This window comes from Dama dama, chromosome 14, assembly GCF_033118175.1.
Source record: "Dama dama isolate Ldn47 chromosome 14, ASM3311817v1, whole genome shotgun sequence".
Taxonomy (NCBI): Eukaryota; Metazoa; Chordata; class Mammalia; order Artiodactyla; family Cervidae; genus Dama; species Dama dama.
In genome coordinates, this window is record NC_083694.1 from 57,219,307 (window position 1) to 57,244,679 (window position 25,373).

The 25,373-nt window shown below is 38.7% G+C and overlaps 1 protein-coding gene across 2 annotated transcripts in view; it reads left to right on the top strand.

Annotated features, from left to right (window-relative positions):
- The window catches only part of SOAT1 (sterol O-acyltransferase 1), a 70,429-nt gene extending 46,645 nt beyond the window's left edge, over positions 1 to 23,784 (top strand). For both annotated transcript variants that reach the window (XM_061160826.1, XM_061160828.1), the window contains exons 4-16: positions 5,697 to 5,845; positions 7,204 to 7,263; positions 8,268 to 8,375; positions 9,198 to 9,480; positions 11,105 to 11,183; positions 13,584 to 13,665; positions 13,947 to 13,992; positions 15,039 to 15,168; positions 16,441 to 16,538; positions 17,810 to 17,908; positions 18,531 to 18,666; positions 19,277 to 19,422; positions 21,559 to 23,784. In XM_061160826.1, the coding sequence (XP_061016809.1) occupies positions 5,697 to 5,845; positions 7,204 to 7,263; positions 8,268 to 8,375; positions 9,198 to 9,480; positions 11,105 to 11,183; positions 13,584 to 13,665; positions 13,947 to 13,992; positions 15,039 to 15,168; positions 16,441 to 16,538; positions 17,810 to 17,908; positions 18,531 to 18,666; positions 19,277 to 19,422; positions 21,559 to 21,615 (1,473 nt within the window). In that variant the 3' untranslated portion in view covers positions 21,616 to 23,784. The remainder of the gene's footprint in view (positions 1 to 5,696; positions 5,846 to 7,203; positions 7,264 to 8,267; positions 8,376 to 9,197; positions 9,481 to 11,104; positions 11,184 to 13,583; positions 13,666 to 13,946; positions 13,993 to 15,038; positions 15,169 to 16,440; positions 16,539 to 17,809; positions 17,909 to 18,530; positions 18,667 to 19,276; positions 19,423 to 21,558) is intronic.
- Positions 23,785 to 25,373: the final 1,589 nt, after the last annotated feature.

The following is a 25,373-nucleotide window of genomic DNA, read 5'->3' on the forward strand; positions in this document are numbered from 1 at the left end:
AAAAATACTATATTAAAAACAAAAACCAAAACACACACAAAAAATTTTAGAAATTTATATTAAGTTTGGTTTAAAAATAGGGCTTCTCCTTTTTTTTTTTTTTTGTAAGGTTATAGTGTATTGAAAATGAAAATTAAGGAGTAGTAGAGGAGTACTAGAGGACTTTAAAAGAAATAAGAGAAAAAGAAAAATAGAAAATAGAAGAGAAAAAGGAAAAAAAAAGAAGAAAAAAAAATTTTCCCTAATTAAAAAAATCGTAAAAATCTATGAAAATGAAAGTTAAGGAGTAATGGGGGAGTAATAGGGAATTTTAAAGGAAAATAAAAGAGAAAAAATAAAAAATTTTTTTTCCCTTACTTAAAAAAGTAAAAATATATCTAGGAATTTCTCCGGAGCTGTTGCGGTCAGTGTGGGTTCGGCTCAGTTTCAGATAGCTCCTCGTTCCAGCTTACACTTCTCAATATCTACAGGCCCCTTCCGGTGTAGTCGGTGTTTTCTAGAGGGATTTTAATCTGTTGCACCGGTCCCTTCTGAAGCGGTTCCCTTTGTTTATTTGGCTTCTGTTTGCCGGTCTCTTCAGAGCCTCATTTCCGCCCTGACACAGGCGGGCGGAGGTGGACTCTTATTCAGGTAGCTAGTTCCGTCGCGCTGTGGGGAGGGGCTGGCGCCGCCGGGAGAGGCTGGCGCTGCTTTCTCCGTCTGCGCTGCTCAGGCTCCCAGCTGCTCTATATGGAGCGCGCTGTGCGCGGTTCCAGCCCTCGGGTGTTCCACAAAAGCGCGGAAGGAAAAGCTGCGCCTGCTCTCTGTGCCTTCCCCGTCAGAGCGGCCCAGGCAGCCAGGGGCTTGACGGGCGCACTCTCCCCGGGTGCGGTGCTCCCACTCCCTTCTGCGGTCCTAGTCTCAGTTTCCGCCGGCGCCAGTCGGGTGCGCGCGCCTTCCGCCCTCCGTGGCCCCAGCCCCAGCCCGCGCCGGTCGGGTGCCTGCGCCCTGTGTCTCGCCGCGACCCTCCCGGCGGATGTTGATCATCCAGAATCTCAGGAGGTCTTTGATTAGAAACTGGGGGCCTGTTTGTAGTGCGGCAGGGCATGCGGTCCTTGGGGCCGAGCCTGCCCCCTTCCCCTCCCCCCTGCCTCCTGCCTCCGATGGGGCTGGGCCGGTCCGCAGCCTGCGAGCTCTTCTCTGGACTTTCTCGGTCCCTTTGTTCTGCGAACGGCCGGCAGTGTGTTCGGGCCGGTTAATTTTCTCTCTGTCTTTTGCTCTCCCACAGTTCAAGTTGGCAACTCACAAAAGCTCCCTCCGATTGTCCTCAGGGCACTCAGGCCCGGACCCTACCCCAAGCAATGCCGCCCGCTCCTCTCCGTTCTGCCCCCACTTGCTGGTGGCGGATGCGGGCATCTGGGGTACTTTTTTGCTGGGAGTTGCTTTTAGGCTCGTAATCTGTGGGTTTTATTTATTGTTTCCCTCCCAGTCAGGTTGCCCTCCGAGATTCAAACACTTCCCCCAGGCCCGCCAGTGCGAGGGTTTCCTGGTGTCTGGAAACGTTCTCTATTAAGACTCCCTTCCCGGGACGGATTTCCGTCCTTAGCTCTTTTGTCTCACTTTTTATCTTTTATATTTTGTCCTACCTCCTTTCGAAGACAGTGGGCTGCTTTTCTGGGCGCCTGATGACCTCAGCTAGCGATCAGAAGTTGTTTTGTGAAGTTTGCTCTGCATTCAGTTATTTTTTTGATGAATTTGTAGGAGAGAAAGTGGTCTCCCCGTCCTACTCCTCCGCCATCTTGGCTCCTCCCTGGAATACATTCTTAAATAAATGTAGCTGTGTTATACATCATTTTAATGTGCATTTCTTGCTTTTTTTTTTTTTAAACTAATGACTTACTAGTTGCTGTGTATTTTATATTTATTTTAGACTAGGAAATGATGTTAGACAAAAAGCAAATTTGAGCGATTTTGTTACTCGAGTTCAGGATGGGTCATGAGAATCAGAGAGAACTCACAACATCAACAACACATGTAGCCCAGGAATGTACAGTGTACATGTAATGAATGTACAGTGTGGTGGTGGTTCAAGAAGTTTTGCAAAGAAGATGAGAGCCTTGAAGATGAAGATTGCAGTGGCTGGCCATCGGAAGTTGAAAATGACCAATTGAGAGCCGTCATTGAAGCTGCTCGTCTTAAAACTACACAAGAAGTTGCCAAAGAACTCAACGTCATCCTCAACCATTCTTTGGTCATCCCGCATTTGAAGCAAATTGGAGAGATGTGAAAAAAATAAGTTTTTGCCTCATAAGCTGACCACAAATCAAAAATATCGTTCCATTTTCTCTTATTCTGTGCAGCAACAACAAACCATTTCTTGATTGGATTGTGATGTGGGACAAAAAGTGAATTTTATATGACGGCCAGCAGTGATGGCTCAGTGATTGGACCAGAAGAAGCTTCCAAGCAATTCCCAAAGCCAAACTTGTACCAGAAAAGGTCATAGTCACTGTTTTGTGGTCTGCTGCTGATCTAATCGACTACAGCTTTCTGAATTCCAGCAAACCTATTACATCTGAGAAGTATGCTCAGCACATCAATGAAATGCATCAAAAACTGCAATGCCTCCTGCCAGTGTTGGTCAACAGAAAGGGCCCGATTCTTCTCCATGGCAATGCCCAACTGCATGTCACACAACCAACACTTCAAAAGTTGAACTAATGGGGCTACAAGGTTTTGTCTCATCCACTGTATTCACCTGACCTCTTACCAACCAACTACCACTTCTTCAAGCATTTGGACAACTTTTTGCAGGGAAAACACTTCTACATCCAGCAGGAGACAGAAAATGCTTTCCAAGAGTTCATCGAATCCCGAAGCACAGATTTTTATGCTACAGGAATCAACAAACTTTTCTCATTGGCAAAAATATGTTGGTTGTAATGGTTCCTATTTTGATAATAAAGATGTGATTGAGCCTAGTTACAATGATTTAAAAGTCACGGTCTGAAACCACAGTTACTTTTGCACTAACCTAACAGCTTGACTGGAGAAGGAAATGGCAACCCACTCCAGTATTCTTGCCTGGAAAATCCCATGGACAGAGAAGCTTGGTAGGCTACAGTCCGTGGGGTCACAAAGAGTCAGACACGACTGAGCGACTTCACGTTCAATAGCTTGTCAGTTCCACATTCCTTACCAGGATCTCCTGTTGTTAAGATAACTCATGCAAGTGACTGCTATCTTGCCTGGCCCAGGTGGGCAGTTTCAGTCAGTATTTCCCCTAACAAAACCAACCAACATCATTCACATTTCCTGTTTTGTCTAATACTTTCCTCTTTCTCTGTTTTTCATCATCTTGTCTCTTCCACTCACTTTCCAGTCAATCTTAAGTCCTACTCACTGGGGTCTTTAAAGGTTTTAGTTTAACATTCTGCTAGAAAAGGCATTTTCAGTCATCTCTGCTCTGCTTTCTTTGCTAAATTTTTGGATGTTCTTTGAGTCTTTTCACTAATGGTTATGTTGCTCAGGTGACGGGTAGTCTACTGTGTATCATTCATATGTGTATATCTCATATTTTCCATCTCCATCAGCTATTATTACTGAGCAAAGTTTGTGTGCCTGATGCACAGTGAGGCCAGATAAACTGAAATGTTAGAGTCTGAAGCAGAAAAAGATTTATTGCAGGGCCATACAAGGAGAACATGTGGCTTGTGCTCAAAAATCCCAAACTTTGTGATGGTTTGTGGTAAGTTTTCACAGGCAGAATTTGGGGTGAGGGCTACAGATTATGGCTTCTTTCTGATTGGTTTCCCTGATGGCTCAGATGGTAAAGTGACTGTCAGCAATGCAGGCGATCCGGTTTCAATCCCTGGGTGGGGAAGATCCCCTGGAGAAGGAAATGGCAACCCACTCCAGTACTCTTGGCCTGGAAAATTCCGTGGCCGGAGGAGCCTGGTAGGCTACAATCCATGGGGTTGCAAAGAGTCGGACACGACTGAGCAACTTCACTTTCTCATGGCTTGTGGGATCTTAGCTCCCTGACCAAGAATGACCAGGAGTTGAACCCATGCCCCTTGAAGCGCAAGCAGTGTAAACCACTGGACTCCAGGGAAGTCCCTGCACTGTGGTTTCTTCAGTGCTCCTCCCTTGTTTTTGCATTCCATTCCTTCCCTGATTAGCCACTGTTTGAACCTACCCTTTGTAAGGAAGGTCAAGGAGGCTGAATGAAACCTGTTTCCTGCAAACAAGAAACAGAAAGACTTTTGTACTCAGGAGCCCCATAGGATCCTGCTCAGTTTCACTGTCCTGAGGGCTGGGATTTCAGTGTATTCTCACTGCCCAAGACCTCTCCCCACCCCACCCCCCGCCCCAAACATTTGAGAACTCTGGGAGAAAGTAGTTTGAAAAGCTTTCACATAGTTCCATTAGATACATTAATATTTTAAGGCTTTGCTTTTAAAGGACTTGGTCAAACTATTAAGAGTCCAGGACTTTCCTGATGGTCTAGTGGTTCAATGCAGCGGACGTGGGTTTGATCCCTGGTTGGGGAACTAGGATCCCACATGCCGTGGAGCAACTAAGCCAGTGCTCCTCAGCTGCTGAGCCTGCATGCCACAACTAGATAGTCCATGCACCACAACGAAAGATCCTGCACAATGCAAGGAAGAAGATCCTGTGTGCTACAACTGGGATCCTATGCAGCCAAATAAATATTAAAACCAAATCAAACAAAACAATCCAGAAAGCAAAAACAGAATCCAGAAAAAAGGCTACTTCAGATATTTTAGGCTCAACCTAACTAATATAATTAGAAGAGAGAGCATTTTTTTTTCTTGGAGAAATTAGTAAGTAATACTTTGTTTTTCTTTGTATAGATGAGTCCTGCCAGTTTAAAAATATCGCAATTTACAATTTGAGCATCCACAGTAGGTGGCCTATTGTAATTTGAAGAAATTTTTTTGGCTAATACTTTTCGAAAACTCTGAATTTGTAAGTTTTGAGGTGTTAAAATGTATAACAATTCTGTTATAAATGTATGTGTTATAGAGTAGATAAATATATAGCTATGGAGGTAGGAATAAATACTGTATAAATGTTGGTATCATACAGTAATGACATGACTTATAAACACTGGGTACTTGGCACTGAAGGGGTTGCTTGAAAAGCAAGGGGACTTAAAATTGTATAATGGTGACATAATATTGAATTTTTACTTTGTTTTCCATATAAAAATTTGAAGAGAAGAAAATACTGTTATTTTTAGCATTTCTGTCATTTTGGTTTTATATGTCATTCAGAGGAGTTCATTTAGTCATGTCTGACTCTCTGCGACCCCATGGACTGTAGCCTACCAGGCTCCTCGGTTCATGGGATTTTCCAGGCAAGAGTACTGGAGTGGGTTGCCATTTCCTTAGGAGTTCATTTAGTAGACATAAATCAGCATGTTGCTTTTTCAGTAGCGGTTTCTGAAACTACAGTTCAAATGTATATAGAAGTCACTCTTCTGTTTTTACTCCTGTGAATTCATTTAACATGGATTTCTTTTCATCAGCTCTGTTTAAGAGTACCCTTTAGGGAACCGGGTCGGAGAACTAAGATCCCACATCCTGTCCCGTACAGCCAGAAAAAAAAACCCACCAGAGAACCCTTTAAAAAATGTTAACAACTCATAAACTAGTTAGTTCTTAATGGTTTTCTTTGTCTTAAAATTCTAGGAATTGAAGCCCTTTTTTATGAAGGAAGTTGGCAGTCACTTTGATGATTTTGTGACCAGTCTCATTGAAAAATCTGCATCATTAGACAATGGTGGTTGTGCTCTCACATCCTTTTCTATTTTTGAAGGAGACAACAACCACAGAGCTAAGTAAGTACAAATAATAGTTTCTTTTAATGCACACGTAGATTCTAGTACAGCTCAATGGGAAAATGCCTGGGTTCACACCCTAGCATCACCTTTTATTGGCTGTATATTGCTGTTTTAACCTCTTGAAAGGTGGGTTTCTTCATCTTACTATGTGGATTATAACAAACACGCATACCTCATTTAAGACTATACTGACTCATAACATGGCCAGCACTTATTGAATTCTTTACATTTAAATGAAACAGTGACCCTATGAGGCAGATACTATAACTGTCTGCATATTACAAATTTGGGAAACTGAAGCACAGAGCAGTTAAATGTCCAAGATAACACAGTGGGAATTTGAACCCAGAGTCTGTCTCCAGCATCAGTGCTCTTCCCTATATCATTATCCTGCCTCCCTGTTGTACTCATAATAAAGTACAATGCAAGTAGTTATTCTTACTGGTCAGTCACGCAGAGCCATAGAGGGAAGGGAGGGCTGTCAAAGGCCAGTGTGTGCTAGTTTACCATTTTGTGCTTTCCTTGGTTTTATACCTCTCTGGTCTCTGTCAGTCTGCTGTTCTGGAGAACAGTTTTGATCAGGAGAGTCACCAGAAGTAGTAGTGGTACTACAAGAAACCCTGAAGAAGATGATAGAGATAGATGTTAAATGGGAGGTTTTAGTAACTGGAGGCACCTTTTTAAATCATGAGGCTGTTGGTGATTGTTGGAAGACTTTAGGGGTTGTTGTTGTGAAAGTCACTCAGTTGTGTCCGACTCTTTGCGACCCCATGGACTATATAGTCCATGGAATTCTCCAGGCCAGAATACTGGAGTGGGTAACCTTTCCCTTCACCAGGGGATCTTCCCAACCCAGGGATCGAACCCTGGTCTCTGCATTGCAGGCAGATTCTTTACCAGCTGAGCCACAAGGGATCATAAATATCAGTGCCATTTTGGAGGACAGATCAATAGTAGTATGTGAACTGAGTAAAGTATGGCTGGAGTCTTGTCCTTAGGAATATTTAGGAGAAGGAAGAGTGGTTGTCAACCTGTCATTCCAGGAATGCCTCTCTCTCCATAGGGGCTGGCCAGGCATTTCCAGGAGGCTTAAGTGCTCTTCTGGCTAGTTTTGCCTAACATCTCTTCCTTCCTAATCAGATGTGTCTGCACCTACCTCATAGCGTTGTTCAGAAGGAACAAATGAGATAACATGCATAAAACCCTAACACAGTACCTGGATCATAGTGAAAAGGCAGTTAGTTAATATTACAAGCTATAGTTGGTAGTATTTATTCCTTCTCTTTATCCATAGGTTTAAATTTCATGTAATACTTGAAGTACTCATATTTTATTTTAATTTTTGGTCTTCCCAGAGATCTGAGAGCACCTCCAGAACATGGAAAGATTTTTGTTATAAGGCGATCTGTCTTAGAGTAAGTATTTTTAGTTGTTTTGGTTATTTGTTTGAATTTTTAAAAATCAGGCTATTCTGATTGTTAGAATCACTGTGTAATCTATGAATGTTTGTTCTGTGTTTATGTAATCCATTAGTTTTGATACTTCTTTTTGTACATTTGCCATCTCTTGCTCCTCCTTTGATTTTTTTGGTTCTACGTCTGGTTTCAAAAGGGAAGTTGTACGTAAGAGTGGTTATTGGTCCTCTGATAAATTCCTTGAAGTTGTGCTTCAGAGAATTGGTTACCCAAAGAGCTGGAACAAAACTTTCCCAATTGAGTAAACCACTTTTGAGAGAGTATGGCTGCCTTCTTGACACATAAGTTTTTTTCATCTCTCTTTGGCTAGGCTTTGAGACTTGATAGGTTTCTCAACTTTACTTATTTTAGAACCCTAGTTGTGTAGATTTTTTTCTTAATTATTAATATTTATTTATTTGGCTCTGCTGGCTCTCAGTTGAACACATGGAATCTTTAGTTGCAGTGTACAAACCCAGCTGTGGCATGTGGGATCTAGTTCCCTGACCAGGGATCAGACCCAGGCCCCCTGCATTGGAACCTTAGAGTCTTAGCCACTGGACCACCAGGGAAGCTTCCTTGTTTTGTTTATTTTTAATTGAAGGATAATTACAATATTGTGTTAATTTCTGTCGTGTATCAATATAGATCAGTCATAGCAGTTATGTAGATTTTATGGGGGGAAAATAGGCTATGTAGACTAATTGTGGCAACCTCATTTGTGAACTGAAAATTGAAAGTGCATTTTGAGTAGGTAATGAGCATTTCTTTTGAAATGCTCTGTGAGTAGGTAATTATTATTCATTTCTTTATAAGAATACTGATACTCATTAGTAATATTTCGTGATTACTGTTGAGATGTTTTTGGAGCATGGATTAAGCATCTTCTGAACTACTTTGAAGTAAAGTCTTTAATATTTGATGTTTTAAAATATTGATTAATTTTATTTGAACTGAAATTACAGTGAGCTGTTTGAGGTGGACCACATCAGAACAATATATCACATGTTCATTGCCCTCCTCATTCTCTTCATTCTCAGCACACTTGCAGTAGATTATATTGATGAAGGAAGGTAAGACAGCATACCTGTTTAGTGGATGCATGGGGTAAATAATTCAGTTAAATCGCTTCAGAAAATCCCAGAACAGCTGGTTCAAGAGTGAGATCCCTCTCTCTTGAAAAGTACAACCAAAAAGAATATTAGAAGTTTTATTACTTTTAATTTTTTAAATAGTCTGTTTTAATAGACCATATTAGTTGTTTCTAGGTAATTTTCCTTTAGGAAAATTTGGAGAGAATTTTGTATATATAACATCAATTTTTCTACTGTGGTATGTATTATAGGTTGTTTCTAAAAATAGGGTAGCTTATTGGAATTTAATGTTTGAAAAATGTGATATTTTAATGTAAAAATCAAATAACTAAAAATGACAATGATAATCATACATTGAATTATGTGCTTTATTAGTAAATTAAAATTTGAGATAATAATGTGATGTGTATTAGATTTTCAGATTGTATTATTTCTTTCTGAAAAACCATCGTTTGTACATAACTGATTGCTGTTTGAACATTTCAGATACTAACTTTGCCATAGACTATTTCAGAGTTTAAAATACATTAATGTGAGAATCTACTCTTTGGGAAATTCAGAGTCTTATTTTAGTATTTTAGATATCATAGGTTCAAAGACCATATTATCCTATGGCTTTTAGAAAATAAATAAATTGTGAAGTGGAGGCTTAGGAGCACAAATGTTACATGCATGTCTTCTGTTTATTAGTGTTGTTTCCTGAAGTTGAGGGTTTGGGGTCTGAAAGTTTTTAATTTTATGAATCAGTGTGTATTTAAAAAATCCACTTCTGTGTTCTTTCTTTGTGTTTTTTCTCCCCAGGCTGGTGCTTGAGTTCAATCTCATGTCTTATGCTTTTGGGAAACTTACTGTTGCTATGTGGACGTGGTTCACCATGTTCATATGTACACTTACAGTTCCTTATTTCCTGTTTCAACGCTGGGCCAGAGGCTATCACAGGACTTCTCATCCAATGGTCTATTCTTTCATACACTGCTTCCTTTTTGTGGTCTTCCAGACTGGAGTTCTAGGTATAGGACCACTTTATGTTGTGTTAGCATATACACTACCACCAGCTTCCCGGTGCATCGTTATACTTGAACAGGTAAGATTTTGAGTGTGCCTAGTGCAATGATTTGCTTAGTTAGTAATAATAATTCAGTTGCTTTTGTTTATTAGTTGGATAAATTTTCATATCTGGTTCTTTAGGCTCTTAATTATAAAATTAAAGTATTAACTAGATCATCTTTTAAAATTCGTTCTCTCTTCAGTGTCTAATTCTTGATAATTTAAATAAATTGAACTATTCTGGATGAATTCAAATTTAGTTCTTGAACATTTTTTTTAGAAACCATCTAAATTAGAAAATATTTTTGTCATTGAAAACTCCACTTTTAAAGTGTCAGATTGATTGTTTTGTCATATAACCATCTAAAAGATTTATTTTGCTTGTACGCCCTTCAGAATTTTCTGACTTACATTGGCTATCTGTAATGTAACAATGGATTGGTTCAAAATGGAGAAAGGCTGTATATTGTCGCCCTGCTTGTTTAACTTATATGCAGAGTATATTATGCAAAATGCCGGGCTGGGTGAATCACAAGTTAAAATCCAAATTGCTGGGAAAAATAACAACAACCTCAGATATGCAGATGATACCACTCTAATGGCAGAAAGTGAAGAGGGAGGGACTATAGAGCCTCTTGATGAGGGTGAAAGAGGGAAGTGAAAAGCTGTCTTAAAACTCAGCATTCAAAAAACGAAGTTCATGGCATCTGGTCCCATCATTTCATAGCAAATAGAAAGGGGAAAAGTGGAAGCAGTGACAGATTTTCTTTTCTTGAGCTCCAAAATCACTGTGGGTGGTGAGTACAGCCATGAAGTTAAAAGGCGCTTGCTCCTTGGAAGGAAAGCTATGACAAACCTAGACAGCATGTTAAAAAGCAGAGACATCACTGCTGACAAAGGTCCATCACGTCAAAGCTATGGTTTTTTCAGTAGTTATGTGTGGATGTGAGAGTTGGACCGTAAAGAAGGCTGAGCACCAAAGAATTGATGCTTTTGAACTGTGGTGCTGGAGAAGATACTTGAGAGTCCCTTGGACTGCAAGGAGATGAAACCAGTCAATCCTAACAGAAATCAGTCCTGAATATTCATTGGGAAGGACTGATGCTGAAGCTTCAATACTTTGTCCACCTGATGTGAAGAGCCAACTCACTGGGAAAGGCCCTGATGCTGGGAAAGATTGAGGGCAGGAGAAGAGGGCATCAGAGGTTGAGATGGTTGTCTGGCATCACCGATTCAATTGGCATGAGTTTGAGCAAACTTCAGGAGATACAGGACAGGGAAGCCTGGCGTACTGCAGTCCATGGAGTGGCAAAGAGTTGGTCATGACCGCCACTGATCAGCAATAACAGCAATGCTCCGCTTGGTTGTCTGAAATGCTCTGTTTGATGAAAAGGACTATTTCAGGAGACTTTCTTTGAACAGGCTTTTAATTTCTCAATTCATAATATACATGTAATAGAGGTGTTAGATGCAAAGTAATTTGAGTAATAATATATCCCTCTTTAGAGTTCTTCACTGTTTAGTCTGTTAAAGTGAGTTTGAGTTGACATATACAAAATTAATAGCTCTTTATGTGATCATAATCTTGTGCTGTTCAGTGGTTGCTTATAGGAGACAAGACAGTGATAGAAAAGTCATCTTTCCTTCCTTCTCCTTTGCAGATTCGTTTTATAATGAAGGCCCACTCATTTGTCAGAGAGAATGTGCCTCGGGTACTCAATTCAGCCAAGGAGAAATCAGGTATGTAATTCCAGAAGTCAAAGGAATGTTCATAGGGTATTTCAACCTTAGGGTGTTTATTAGGATTGATTGTATATTACATTCTGTAGACATTATGTTTGGTTTTAAATACAAGGATCCAAAAAACAAAAAACCCAACTTGTTAGGAAGGAGAAACACACACACACACACACACACACACACACACACACACACATATATGGTGTGCATTGATTTGGAAGACTTTCTTGCTATATCCTGATTGTTTCCATTTTACCTTTGTAGCAACACACACACACACACACAGACACAGACACACACACACACACACACACACATATGGTCTGCATTGATTTGGAAGACTTTCTTGCTATATCCTGATTGTTTCCACTTTACCTTTGTAGCAACACACACACACACACACACACACACACACACATATGGTCTGCATTGATTTGGAAGACTTTCTTGCTATATCCTGATTGTTTCCACTTTACCTTTGTAGCAACACACACACACACACACACACACACACACACACACACACACACACACACACACACACACACACATATGGTCTGCATTGATTTGGAAGACTTTCTTGCTATATCCTGATTGTTTCCACTTTACCTTTGTAGCAACCCAAATTTAAAAACACTGATTTTTAGACTCTTGCAACTTTGCATTATTTGTGCAGAATGTTTTTTTTTTTAATTTATTTATTTTAATTGGAGGATAATTGCTTTACAATATTGTGATGATTTTTGCCATACATCAGCATGAATTGGCCACAGGTATACAAGTGTGCCCTGCATCCTGAACCCCACTCCCACTTGCCTCCTCACCCTAGCCCTCTGGGTTATCTCAGAGCCCTGGCTTTGGGTGCCCTGCTTCATGCATCAAACTTGCCCTGGTCATCTATTTTACATACGGTAATATACTTGTTTCAATGCTATTCTTTCAAATCATGCCACCCTCGCCTTCTCCCACAGAGTCCAAAAGTCTGTTCTTTACATCTGTGTCTCTTCTGCTGTCTTGCATATAGGGTCATCGTTACTGTCTTTCTAAATTTCATACATATTCCTTAATATACAGTATTGGTGTTTCTCTTTCTGACTTACTTCACTCTGTATAATAGGCTCCAGGTTCATCCACCTCATTAGAACTGACTCAGATGCGTTCCAGTGGGAAATGAGTAATATCCCATTGTATGTGTACCACAACTTCTTTATCCATTCATCTGGCAATGGACATCTAGGTTGCTTCCATGTCCTAGCTATTGTAAACAGTTCTGCAGTGAACATTAAGGTACATGTATCCCTTTCAATTCTGGTTTCCTCGGTGTGTATGTCCAGCAGAGGGATTGCTGGGTCATATGGCAGTTCTATTTCCAATTTTTTAAGGAATCTACACACTGTTCTCCATAGTGGCTATATCAGTTTGCATTCCCACCAGCAATGTAAGAGGGTTCCCTTTTCTCCTCACCCTCTCCAGCATTTATTGTTTGTAGACTTTTTGATGGTGGCTTTTCTGACTGCTGTGAGATGGTACCTCATTGTGGTTTTGATTTGCATTTCTCTGATAATGAGTGATGTTGAGCCTCTTTTCATGTGTTTGTTAGCCATCTGTATGTCTTCTTTGGAGAAATGTCTGTTTAGTTCTTTGGCTCACTTTTTGGTTGGGTGGTTTGTTTTTCTGATATTGAGCAGCATGCAGCTGCTTATATATTTTGGAGATTAATTCTTTGTCTGTTGTTTCATTTACTATTATTTTCTCCCATTTGGAAGGCTGCCTTTTCACCTTGTTTATAGTTTCCTTCATTGTGCAAAAGCTTTTAAGTTTAATTAGGTCCCATTTGTTTATTGTTTCTATTTCCATTACTCTGGGAGGTGGGTCACAGAGGATTTTTCTGTGATTTATGTCAGAGAGTGTTCTGCCTATGTAGAATGTTAATAGATTCATTATGCCCCATGTGCTTTTTCCTTCCAAATCAAGGAGTCACAGGAATAACTTAACTTAAAGGATTAAAAGTGAAGTCACTCAGTTGTGTCCGACTCTCTGCGACCCCATGGACTATAGCCTACCAGTCTCCTCTGTCCATGTAATTTTCTGGGCAAGAGTACTGGAGTGGGTTGCTATTTACTTCTCTAGAGAATCTTCCTAACCCAGGGATTGAAACCAGGTCTCCTGCATTGCTGGCAGACGCTTTAGCTTATGAACCACCAGGGAAGCCCACAGAGGGATGGGTAATATTCAGTTAATTTAGGGATAAGAAGTCATCATTTTGACAGAGCGAGAGGAAACATCATCAGCTAAGGAGAGGTAGCTTTTTGTCTTCCCTATTCTGTGCTTAAATTCCCCTTTCAGTTTTGCTGAAAGAAAATGAAGAGCCTCCAGTCTAACATAGTTTCCTATTTCCAGGCACTGTTCCAGTACCTACAGTCAACCAGTACTTGTATTTCTTGTTTGCTCCTACCCTCATCTACCGTGACAACTATCCCAGGTAATGGCACTAGGAAGCAGAAATGGAAAAGCACCAGAATGCGCCAGGAGTGAGGCAGTTAGGTGGGCCAGTTCATGGCCAGAGCAGGACTACTGCTGGCATGGGAAATCCCAAATGGTGATTCTGGCAATCTGATTTGATTGCAGTAATTCTTAACAGAATTATACACGTATTTCCTACATCAAAAATTATATTCTGTGGGGGGAAAATACTGTGAGGATCTTTTTTAAAGTTCAGTTATTTACTTTATTGAGAAAGTTGTTTTGTTTCTTCCCTTTTAGGACTCCCACTGTAAGATGGGGTTATGTGACTATGCAGTTTGCACAGGTAAATTATTTTGAAGTGCCTGAGGTTTGTTGGTTGGTGGGAGACGGGGATTTGAATACAATAATAACTTAATATATTTAAAATGTTGGTAAATTCGTGTCTACCAGGAGCTCTGAAACCCTTACTAAAGTCTTACGTATATAAATGTGTGTGTGTGTATATATATATATATAAGTGTGTGTGTGTGTATATATATATATTTTAATATTGTGGTAGAATCACAGAGTGTACAACATACTGTTTTAACCATGTTTAACTGGACAGTTCAGTGGCACCAAGTACATTCACATTATTGTGCAACTCTCACCATCATCCATCTCCTGAAATTTTTCACCTTCCTAAATTGAAACTCTGTCCCCATTAAACAGTAACTCCTCGTCCCCCCTCCTTACCCCAGCCCCTAGCATTTACCAGTGTTCTTTCTGATTCTGTGAATTTGACTATTCTAGATGTCTTGTGTAAGTGGAAACTCTTCCCAGTACAGTAACTGGTATTTGCTTTGACAACACATCAAAAGTAGTTTCCTATAATAAAACTTTTAATTGTAATCAAAGTAATTTTATGTGGTTACTTCAGTTTGCATCTACACTAATTTCCCCCTCCATTTCTGTTTTTTATTTTATTATTGATATATATGTGTAGATGTGGTCTGACACTCTCCCAACCCCTTATCTGTATCATAAATCCCAGAAGAACAAATTTTAAAATTTTGTGTCAATCAAATACCCATTTATGAAATAGGTTTTTTTTGTTATGGGTTTCATGTAACAGGAAAAGCAGATTTCAAAATCTGATCTTTTAAAAATGCCATTTGGTAAAGGCTTGAGAATGGGTATGATAGATATTAGCCTTGAGTACTATTTCTGAAGGATTATAAAGTTCAGCAATCTTATACACTCATGTTAAATGGTGTGTGTGTGTGTGTGTGTGTGTGTGTAAACATTAGTTTATGGATTACATATGTATCTTCTTTTGAAGGAAAAAAATCACTTTTTATCTTTCCTGATCAAGCCACCATTATTGTAATTATCTTTGTTATGTTCCAGGTTTTTGGTTGCTTTTTTTATGTGTACTACATCTTTGAAAGGCTCTGCACCCCCTTGTTTCGGAATATCAAACAGGAGCCCTTTAGCGCTCGTGTTCTGATCTTATGTATATTTAACTCCATCTTGCCAGGTAATGTGGGTACTGGTTAATATGGCCATTCATGAAGTTGCAAGGAAAACAGAAAGCTATTGCATATGAGCACCTTTGATTGACCTGCTTTTCACTATAAACTCATCTACACATCTGTACCCATCTTTGATCTCTTTCCATATGTCCCACAAATGAAGCATACTTCCTATCTCTGGCTATTCTTTCCATTTGTCATCTCATTTTCACTCAAGTTTTGCTTTCTCTGACTGTGGTGAATGCACACAGCCCATATTTATGCTTTATCTTCTCATTCACTATTAGTCACTGTACTCCTGCTCCTGATTGGACCAGGCCATTGAAATGGCCTTTATTAAAATCGCTGATCTCCTCCAGTAGTTGGTTTAGCCCTTAATCTGTTTGATCTCCATGAAGCATTGAATGCTGTTGACCACGAGTTAAAGTCTCTCTTGCCCCTCTTATTCTCCTGTCTTTCTGGCCATGCTGTACATAGCAGTGAACAGCTTACAGTTTCCTTTCCTTACTCATTCTCTTTTCTCTACCCATTAAATGTTATTGTTTCCTGTCATCATGTTCTCTCTTCCTTTCCCTCCACCCCAGACATTTTCTAGTACCACTCCCTGATTGCCCTTCAAGATATACTCCAATAAATCTATCTGTCCTTCTGATAGAATACGTGTCACTTAACGTATATCTTCCTCAGTAGGCTGCAAATTCCATAAGCACAAGGATTGTGTGTTCCAGTCAGGTCAGCCAGTCATAGTCTCTCCTACATATTCCTACATAGTCTTATACATAGTAGACTAATATTTTTGAAAGGGATGGGCATGTAAATGGATATTTTAAAATATTGTGTAATCTATATAAAGTGCTGATGAACTTTGTTTATAGTGGAGAAGACATTTAGTATTTGGTATTAAAAAAATAAACAGACATTTGCCTCGTAGAGAGGTATTAGAAAGTTGCTTCCAGGTTGTGGGATGGATTCAAAGGCATGGAATATTTTAGAATGACAGAAGTCTACTACCAAGTTAAGCCGTACATTTAGGTATTTCCATTAAAAACAAACTGGGTCATTTTCGTCTATAAAACCCACTTGGAAGAAAGTCATTTCTTTATTGGGTTGAAATAATTAGCTTTCAAAAAACACCATATTGTTTCTGGAATGGATAAGCTGGAATAGTTACTTTAATTTTACAAAGTAATTTAGCTAAGCAAATGACAACATGTAATTAACTTACTAGTATATGAACTATTTGGAAAGACTCTTAATATTGTTCATCTTATTTTTAGGTGTGCTGATACTGTTTCTTATTTTTTTTGCCTTTTTGCACTGCTGGCTCAATGCCTTTGCTGAGATGTTACGCTTTGGTGACAGGATGTTTTATAAGGTAACATGTACTTGGACTCATTCTCCTTTTCACGTTTTGTGTCCTCATTGTTAAGTATTTGAATATTGTTGGCTACTAGCTTTTTAATATAAATGTTGTGAAGTCATTTTCCCCCACAGGTTTTACCAATATTAAGTCAGAAATTTTGTTGCTGATAAAAGTGGCATAGTCTTGTCTTCTCTGCTGCCTCTAACATCTGCTCCCTTAGATCCACATTTGGTTTCTAATGGATCCCATACTGGTGATTATAGTGGAAGATCATGTGTCCAGAGGGCATTCTGAGACTTTGCTAACTTTTTATTCATTTGAACTTGGCTGTCTGGTGCTGTAGGAGCAATCTCAGCAAATTATTCTATGTAAGATTGTTCAACAGTCCATGAAGGAAGTAACATTTCGCTCCTTTGTTTTGATAGGCTTTAATTCTGCTTCACATAGTATTCTTAGGCTTCCAAAGTTGGTATTAAGTTGTAGGCTGGAGGCAGATTGGTTCATAGTGTTTTGTCCTAAGTCGCTTCAGTCGTGTCCGACTCTTTTCAACCCCATGGACTGTAGCCTGCCAGGCTTCTCTGTCCTTGGAATTCTCCAGGCAAGATTACCTGAGTGGCTTGCCTTTTCCTCCCCCAATGGTGTTCTGTAATCCTACCTGAAGCCCTCTAGAGTTTTGTTTGTTGATGTTTTGGCAACACTCTGAGCCTACCCCACTCTTCTCTCAAAAAAGCTCTGAGTGTGGTGTAAATTTTAGATGTCTTCTTGCGTTGGTTTGATCTTAGACTAAGGAACAAGATACATCTAAAGGAGCACTGGGACTTGGAGGTGGCTACCATCTCACTTGTACAACTTACATTTTGCTATTTATGATACCAGCAAACTGATCTTGAGGGTTATCATACTATCTAAGTCTGTGTGACCTTCAAATTCTCTCAGTGTGTTTTAGCAAGGTAAGTGATTGTTACTTAGATGAACATTAGATTACTTATATATATTATTTATTTATCTTGAATGATTATGTTGTGTATCTTCCATCATAATTTGTTTGACGATGATGAGACACAATGAACCTGGGAACTAATCATCCATTGAATTAGGATTAATGTCACATTGAACACTAACAACCAAAATGCCTTTGAAGATTTTTTGGCATCAGTGTGTGGACTAACAATTTATCATAACACTCTCTGAATGTTTCATTATGCACGTATATTCTCTGGGAGTATTCAGGAGGTTTTGCTTTGGCTCTATTTATGTGTTTACACCTTTGCTTTCTTCCTCAGGATTGGTGGAACTCTACATCGTACTCTAACTATTACAGGACCTGGAATGTGGTGGTCCATGACTGGCTATATTACTATGCTTACAAGGACTTTCTCTGGGTGAGCAGCAAGGTTTAGTTGAAATTGTTGAAGAAACAGAGATTCTTTTCCAGAAAGTTACACTTAGTTGTCTTCAATTTTCTTGTGAGCCCTTAAGGTCTCAGAAGTTTTCTGCTTTGAGTAGTATTGCTTAGAGGACCAGTGTGTACAGTTACTAGGATTAAGACCATGTCTTTGCTCTGGATTTCATGGCTACAATGTAAGAATGCATGGAGGCATTTGGAGAAGCTGAAATGATCCACCGGTAATGGTTGATTTTTTTTTTTTTAAGGAGTCTCATTGCCAACAGATAATCTCCAATCTCCCCCTGACTTTCTCCATTTGTATGTTTTGTCAAGCATAGTGAGTTACAGGTATAAGTTATTAATGTTTTTGAACATATGCTCAATCTTTCAACATGAGTTTTAGAAATGCCTCATTTAGTGAAATAAGGATTTTTAAGCTTAGATGTTTTTTGTCATTATTTTAGTACATTTGTATTACTCCAAGGAGTAAACTTAGAAAATCAAATACAGATATAATTAAATGGGTGCCTTTAGTACGTTTTCATCGTGTCTCATGCAGTGCACGTTTGATCACTCACTTTTTGAAAAGCTCCTTTACTATTTTCCTTTCACTCCAGTTTTTCACAAAGAGGTTCAAGACAGCTGCCATGCTGGCCGTCTTCGCTGTGTCCGCCGTGGTGCACGAGTATGCCCTGGCTGTTTGCCTGAACTTTTTCTATCCGGTGCTCTTTGTGCTCTTCATGTTCTTTGGAAGTGAGTATCTTGGCATCTCATGAGTACTGAGTATAACGCTAAAAGAGAAACTTAGAAAAGAAAATAGAAAATTGATGTAGAAAACTAGATAGTAGTCATACCATATCAAGGCAGTGTTTGTCAGATCGTAAGAACATTAATTTTGAGTAATTATACACAATTCTATTGCAAGATGTTTACACTTTGATGTTGGGAAATGAGCTCAATAACCTGTTGAAGACTATTGATAACACTGCTTTGGTAGCTCATAAAAACTATAAAAAACCTTGCCATTCTTAAACTCTGTTAACAGTGTTCATCCTCTGAAAAAGAACTAACCCTTTTTTTGGGTGGGGTGGAGAGGGACAAGTTAGAATATGAATGCTTTCATGGAATATATATTTTCACCTATTTGAAATACTGACTTATTTCCAAATAATCACTGATTAATAAGTTTTAACAATGAAGCTTTGTTTTTACTTATATGACCAGTGGCCAGAATAGAACTGTATATACACACTTGAAGCTGTTTATGATAACTGAATGATTATAGCAAATATCTGAGTCTCCTAAACTCCTGGTAGATTGTTTTGATGACTGTATATAACTTTTGTTGTTTTCACAACTTTAGTGGCTTTCAACTTTATTGTCAACGATAGTCGGAAAAGACCAATTTGGAATGTTCTGATGTGGACTTCCCTTTTTGCGGGCAATGGAGTCCTCCTGTGTTTTTATTCTCAAGAGTGGTATGCACGTCAACACTGCCCTCTGAAAAATGTGAGTCTTCAATCAGACTGGAGTAGAAAATAACCTATTTGTCCTCTGATTATGAGAGTTGTGGGCAGGATTAAGGGGAAGGGGGTAGTGGAGATGGCGATGAATTAATGTTAAGGGGAGGGAAATGTGGAATAAAAGCAGTAACTTATCTAATCTTACTGTACTGTCCTTGAACTTTTTCTTTTCTTTTGTTTTCTTCCTGTGAATTCTCCTAGTTCTTGGTTCTGTCTCTCTTTTTTCCCTCCTCATCTGATTTTTCTTTAGCTCCTTCTAATATTCTTCCTGTGTCCTGAAAAGTGCAGGTCTTCTCCAGGGTTTTCTTGGTGGCATGTGTATCCATTCCAACCCACAAATATTTATCTTTTACCTCTTCCTTTCTGAAGTAATAAACTCTTCATAACAGTTTTCAGCTAGACTCATATGCCTATGAGCCCATTTCCCTTTATTTTTTAACTGGAAGATAATTGCTTTACAGTGTTGTGCTGGTTTCTGCCATACAACTTTAATCAGCTGTGTATATATATATATATTCCCTTCCTCTTGAGCCTCCCTCCCACCACTGGCATTCCACCCCTCTAGGTTGTCCTAAAGCACCAGGCTGAGTTCCTTATGTTATCCAGCAGCTTCTCACTATCTGTTTTACTCATGGTAGTGTGTTTATGTCAGCGCTACTTTCTCAATCCTGTTATTTTGTTTTTGTTTCCTTTTTTGTAATTATGTGAGAGTCTCATTCGTAGAACTTTAGCTTTTAGCTGCTTATAGACTAACTCCCAAGTATTGGGGTGGGCAGGGCTTCTTGACGCACCTGCCGGGCGTTCCTCCCTGGCGCCTGTACCTGAAGGTGTGTGTGTGCAGTTGCGTGCGACTCTCTGTGACCCCATGGGCTGTAGCCCACCAGGCTCCATGCAGTCTTCCAGGCACGAATACTGGAGTGGGTTGCCATTTCCTATTCCAGGGGATCTTCCCCACCAAGGGATTGAACCTGCGTCTCTTGCGTCTCCTGTATTGGCAGGTGGATTCTTTACCACTGCACTACCTGGGGAGCCCATAACTAAAGATACTTGAAATCAAATCATTCGGTTTCCCTTCCAAAGCTTCTGCTGTCAACCCTGATTTTGCTGTGCTGCTCTCAACCCCCTTCTTATTTCCTGTGAATCCCCTTTGTGCATTTGAGCCAGTTGCTCTGAACTCTGTCTCTCGTCATTCTGCTCTTTGCACTCAGATTTCACCTGTCAGATTTTATCAAAATCCAGTTCGGGTGCAGTGTCATCCATGAAGCTTTTTTCCAGTTCCTGTGCCAGTCTCTCTATTTCTGAACTTTCTCCTCTTCCTCATTTAGATAATTTCAGTAATTTTAAACTTTGTATTATTATAGTAATTTGTCTATATTGTCTATAATTTGTCTAATTTGTAATTTGTCTAGTTGTCTATATCATCCTTAACCCACCGCCATTTAGATTTTGGGTGGTGCTTATAAAATAAAACACAAGATACAGAAAAAGGGTAATGCCTATTTGGAATTTCGTCAGGAGTCCATGCAGTTTTGTAAATTTTACTGGACTTAGCCTCGTGTAAAGCCTTCTAAATCAAGTAAATCTGTGCTGTAGATAAAAATGATGAACTCCCTTTGAATATAGCTTAACTACTGGAAGGCGTTTAAGACATGCACAGTATGTGGGCTTCTCTGGTGGCTCAGTGGTAGAGTCTGCCTGCCAAGGCAGGAGACACTTGGGTTCAATCCCTGATCTGGCAAGATCCCACATGCTGCAGAGCAACTAAGCCTGTGTGCCATAGCTGCTGAGCCGGTGCCCTAGAGCCTGGGAGCCTCAACTGCTGAGCTTATGTGCTGCAGCTTCTGAAGCCCGTGCACCCTAGAGCCTCTGCTTCACAACAAGAGAAGCCACCGCAATGAGAAGCCCGCACGCCGTTAACTAGAGAGTAGCCGCCACTCGCCGCAACTAGAGAAAAGCCCGAGCAGCATCGAAGACCCAGTATAACCAAAACTAAATAAATAAATACATAATAAAATTTTAAAAAAGACAGTACAATATGTAACAGCACCCCCTTAATCTACTCCATACCTCATGTACAGAGCATACAAATAAACTATTCTTCCATTTTTTTTCCCCCTTGAAGCCCACATTTCTGGATTATATCCGGCCACGTTCCTGGACTTGTCGTTACGTGTTTTAGAAGCTTGGAGTTTGTTTACTTCCTTGACACTGAAGATTGGGTATTCTACCTGACTTGGGACCAGCATCTGTTTCCAGCCATCATGAAGTTAATCTGTGTTACTTGGACCATTTCAGGCTTTACAGATTGCTCACTCCATTCCTAGGTCACCTGAAAATGAGCTGTTAGACGTTTACTGGAAGTTTGGACACTTTTAAGCAGTCAATTTTTTTCCTTTTTGGGAGAAGGGAAACTTGTAGCTGATGTAATGACAGATTTTTGCTAAGTCATATCAGCTTAACTCTCAGAACTTTGGTTTTGTTTCTTAACTCCATCTAATTAGAGACCAAACATCATGTTTTCTTGGCCACTGAATTAGCCAGAACACTGATGAAGAAATCACTTAAGTACCTGTGACTTAGAAATTTTTTCATGCACACTGTTGGAATGTATGCTAATTAACCATGCAATTGGGAAAGAAAATAATGTGGAATGTTTTGCTGTTTCTAGTAGAGAAAATATCTATTTTTCCAAATATAATCTTATTACATATCCTAATTTTTTTTTTTTTTTTTAAGTTCAGGTCTATTCAATTTTTATCTTGTTTTTTGTTGTACTGGGTAGTCATGATATCTGTGAAGCAAAATTATCCCTTATACCTTGAATTCTTGAGTTTGTATCCATAATATTATATATCGAGAGGGACAGAAGTAGGAAGAAAAAAAGAAGTGAGACTGGACAAAGAAAAATATTTTCTAATGTATGAAGCAGTTTTGAAAAAGAACTTGCAGAATCAGTCATGTGTTTAAACTATTTTATAGTAGAACTTATGTGGAAGATAAATTTCTTTTTGTTGTTTAAACTTTCAGATAATAATTTCTTTGAAGTTATTTAGAAGTAACCGTTGGTATAGTTGTTTTATCTAATGAATATTGACTTCCATTATTTTGCAGACTAGTGAGTCTGTATCATAAGTGTTAATCACCACCATTAATATTAAAGGGAATACTAAAGATCCAGAGAAGCTGGCTTCTGCATTTGCTCAATTATTCTTAATGGTAGTATACTTTAGGTACAGTAAATAATAGGTGATCATTTTCAAGAAAATGTACTCTGTTGTGTAGTGTTCCCATGCTATAAGATGCCTAGGGCTAATAATACAATGTGGTGTGTAGGAATTATTTTGGTTGTTTATATGAGGTATGATTATGTCTGTAAAGATGGAGCTTTGGAAGGGACTTTGGAGACCATGTAGGTCCACCCCAAAGAAGGGAGACTTAATTACTCAAAACTGGCAAAGAGCCAACTTGAGAAGCTATTCTCTTGGTATTCTAGCAGCCCTACTGCTGTTAGAAAGTTGTGAGAAGTCTTTTTCAAATTGATTTAAAGTCAATTTGAATCTCACAGAAAGGTAAGTAAAATTTCTTAATAGTCATAACTTTATGTGTACGGCAAGTAACCAGCTAAGTCCCCTCTTTTATTTCCCATACCTTTGGTCCAGTTGAGCTTAGGCAAATCCACCCTTAACAGACAAAACCGTACCTCAAGGAAGGTTATTTTTAAAAGGTACTCCACATGTTCCCAAGCAGTAATTATCTGTACAGTGGTATTGTAATTGTAATGGAATGGCATTTTAATATAACTCACAATTTCCAGCATTTTTTAAAAAATTAAAATGAGTCAATCACTGGAACTTAGAACTACATTTTAAATATAAAGGGGGAGTTGAGAAAAGCACACTGGTTTAAGATGTGGTTATGCATAAGCCAGTCTATTGAAGTGAGAGAATGGAATTCTTAGGTCTGTATTTTTTGTTCAGTACTGTGAATGTACACTCTCATTGAGAGGACTTGTTGCTGTGTACTCATTCTGAATACTGTATTTATTAGACTGATCAACCCTGGGTTTTGTTTGTTTGTTTTTAAACTCTCATCCTCCCTTTGTTTATTAGTGCTTTTTTTTTCTGCCCCAAATTTTAAAGTGACAACAAATAATATGTATATAATGATAGACTCTTTAGAATGATAAGACTGTCCTAAGGTATTTTTAGAAACACTTAAAGGGAAAGCCACTTTCTGTGAAAGACATTAGTTTGACAGCCATGGTCTTACTACTGACTGCTTTTAACGAAAGTCTTGCCTTTAAAGAACTACTTACACTCTTTAAACAAATAAATTAAACTAAAACTTCTTACTAATGTGTTTCAGAAAGATTTATTGAGTTTTTTTTTCATTCCCCTCTTGCTAATAGTGGTGGAAATTATTTTCACTTATGGAATGATACTTTTTTCCTTTTGAAAAGTAGTGAGTTTAAAATTTCTTTCCTATAAAGTATTAATTAATTAATAATCATTAGTTTGGGTGTGTTATCTAAGAGAATAACTAAGATCTCTAATGTCATACATTTGTTAGATGCTTTTATTCTCAATTCTGGTGGAGGGTGCTTTTATTGGTTTTTTGGTGGATTAATTACTGCAGTTGCCTAGGTAAAGTTGCTTCCTCATGTTAGAGCTTAATTAGAAAGCCAAGGCTGCAATTCATTTAGTATGGGCAATTTTCATCATAATATAAAAGCTATACTTGCCTGAAAATTTGAATCCTGAATTCTTTATAGGAAACAAATGGAACATTTTATGTTGTAAAAGTTGGTTACATGGGCTACATAGGCTAAAAAGATGTAAGCTATGAATTATTGAAGTCTTTTATGCAAAAATATTTTTGTTTTGTGTAGAATTATGTAATTTTGAATAAAGTTCATTGTTCTCTCTGGGGGAAAATGATGAAGATAAACTAGCATAACTGTGATAAGTAGGTGGCCTAATACATTATACAGTGTAGTAGTTTAAATATGTTAGTTTTGAAACCTTTTAAGAAAAATTAAATTGTTAGACTTAAGCCCAGCATATAAAACAGATAAACTAAGCTGCTTCTGGTTCAGATAGGGATATAGGGCTGGAGCCCTTCTTGTTTGATTATACCCGTTTCCTCCTACCCAGAATACCTAGCTTGTGAACCACCAGTGTGGCAAAAACAAAGAAGTCCATGTACAGACTTGTATTTAAGAAAACCTCATACTTACTAGCAGTGTGACCCAAAGTTGCTGAATTTATCAGAGCCACAGTTTTCCTTGTCTGTAAAATGGGGATAATAACTACCTCACAGGGTTGCTACAAACAAGTAGCCCTGGTGGAAATAGGGCCTCATTATTTTCTTACTCTCCATAAATTTCAAACCTAAATCCTTACTATTATTTCGATGGAATCCTTAAAAAAAAAAAAGACCTGGGCATGGAGAATGTTTCCTGCACACTCCCAAGAATATATACTTTTCTTTTAAATAGACTCTCAGGATGATGTTACATTGGCTTTGCACCTTGATATAATAGGCTCTCGTGTAATAGAATTGGTAACAAGATTGCTAAAGCATTCCTGTTGCCAGCTCCAAAATTACTTTCAGATTTATCTGTTTAGGGTAGGGTGGCAAACTTCTAAAAGGAAATTTTACTTGCCTGAAAAATGGAATCCTGAAGTCTTCATAGGAAATATAATGGAACATTTTTTGTCATAAAAGTTGGTCACATGGGCTACATAGCCTAAAAAAGATACAAGTTATGAATTGTTGAGGTCTTTTATGCAAAAAATATTTTTGTTTTCTGTGGAATTATATAAGTATTTCTGCTTTTACCTGAGTATTAAGTGTTTAGAACTAGTATATATAATACTTAGAAATTGTGGAGAGAAAGGAGACTAATAAGGCCTTACTTGTGCCAATGTAAGAATA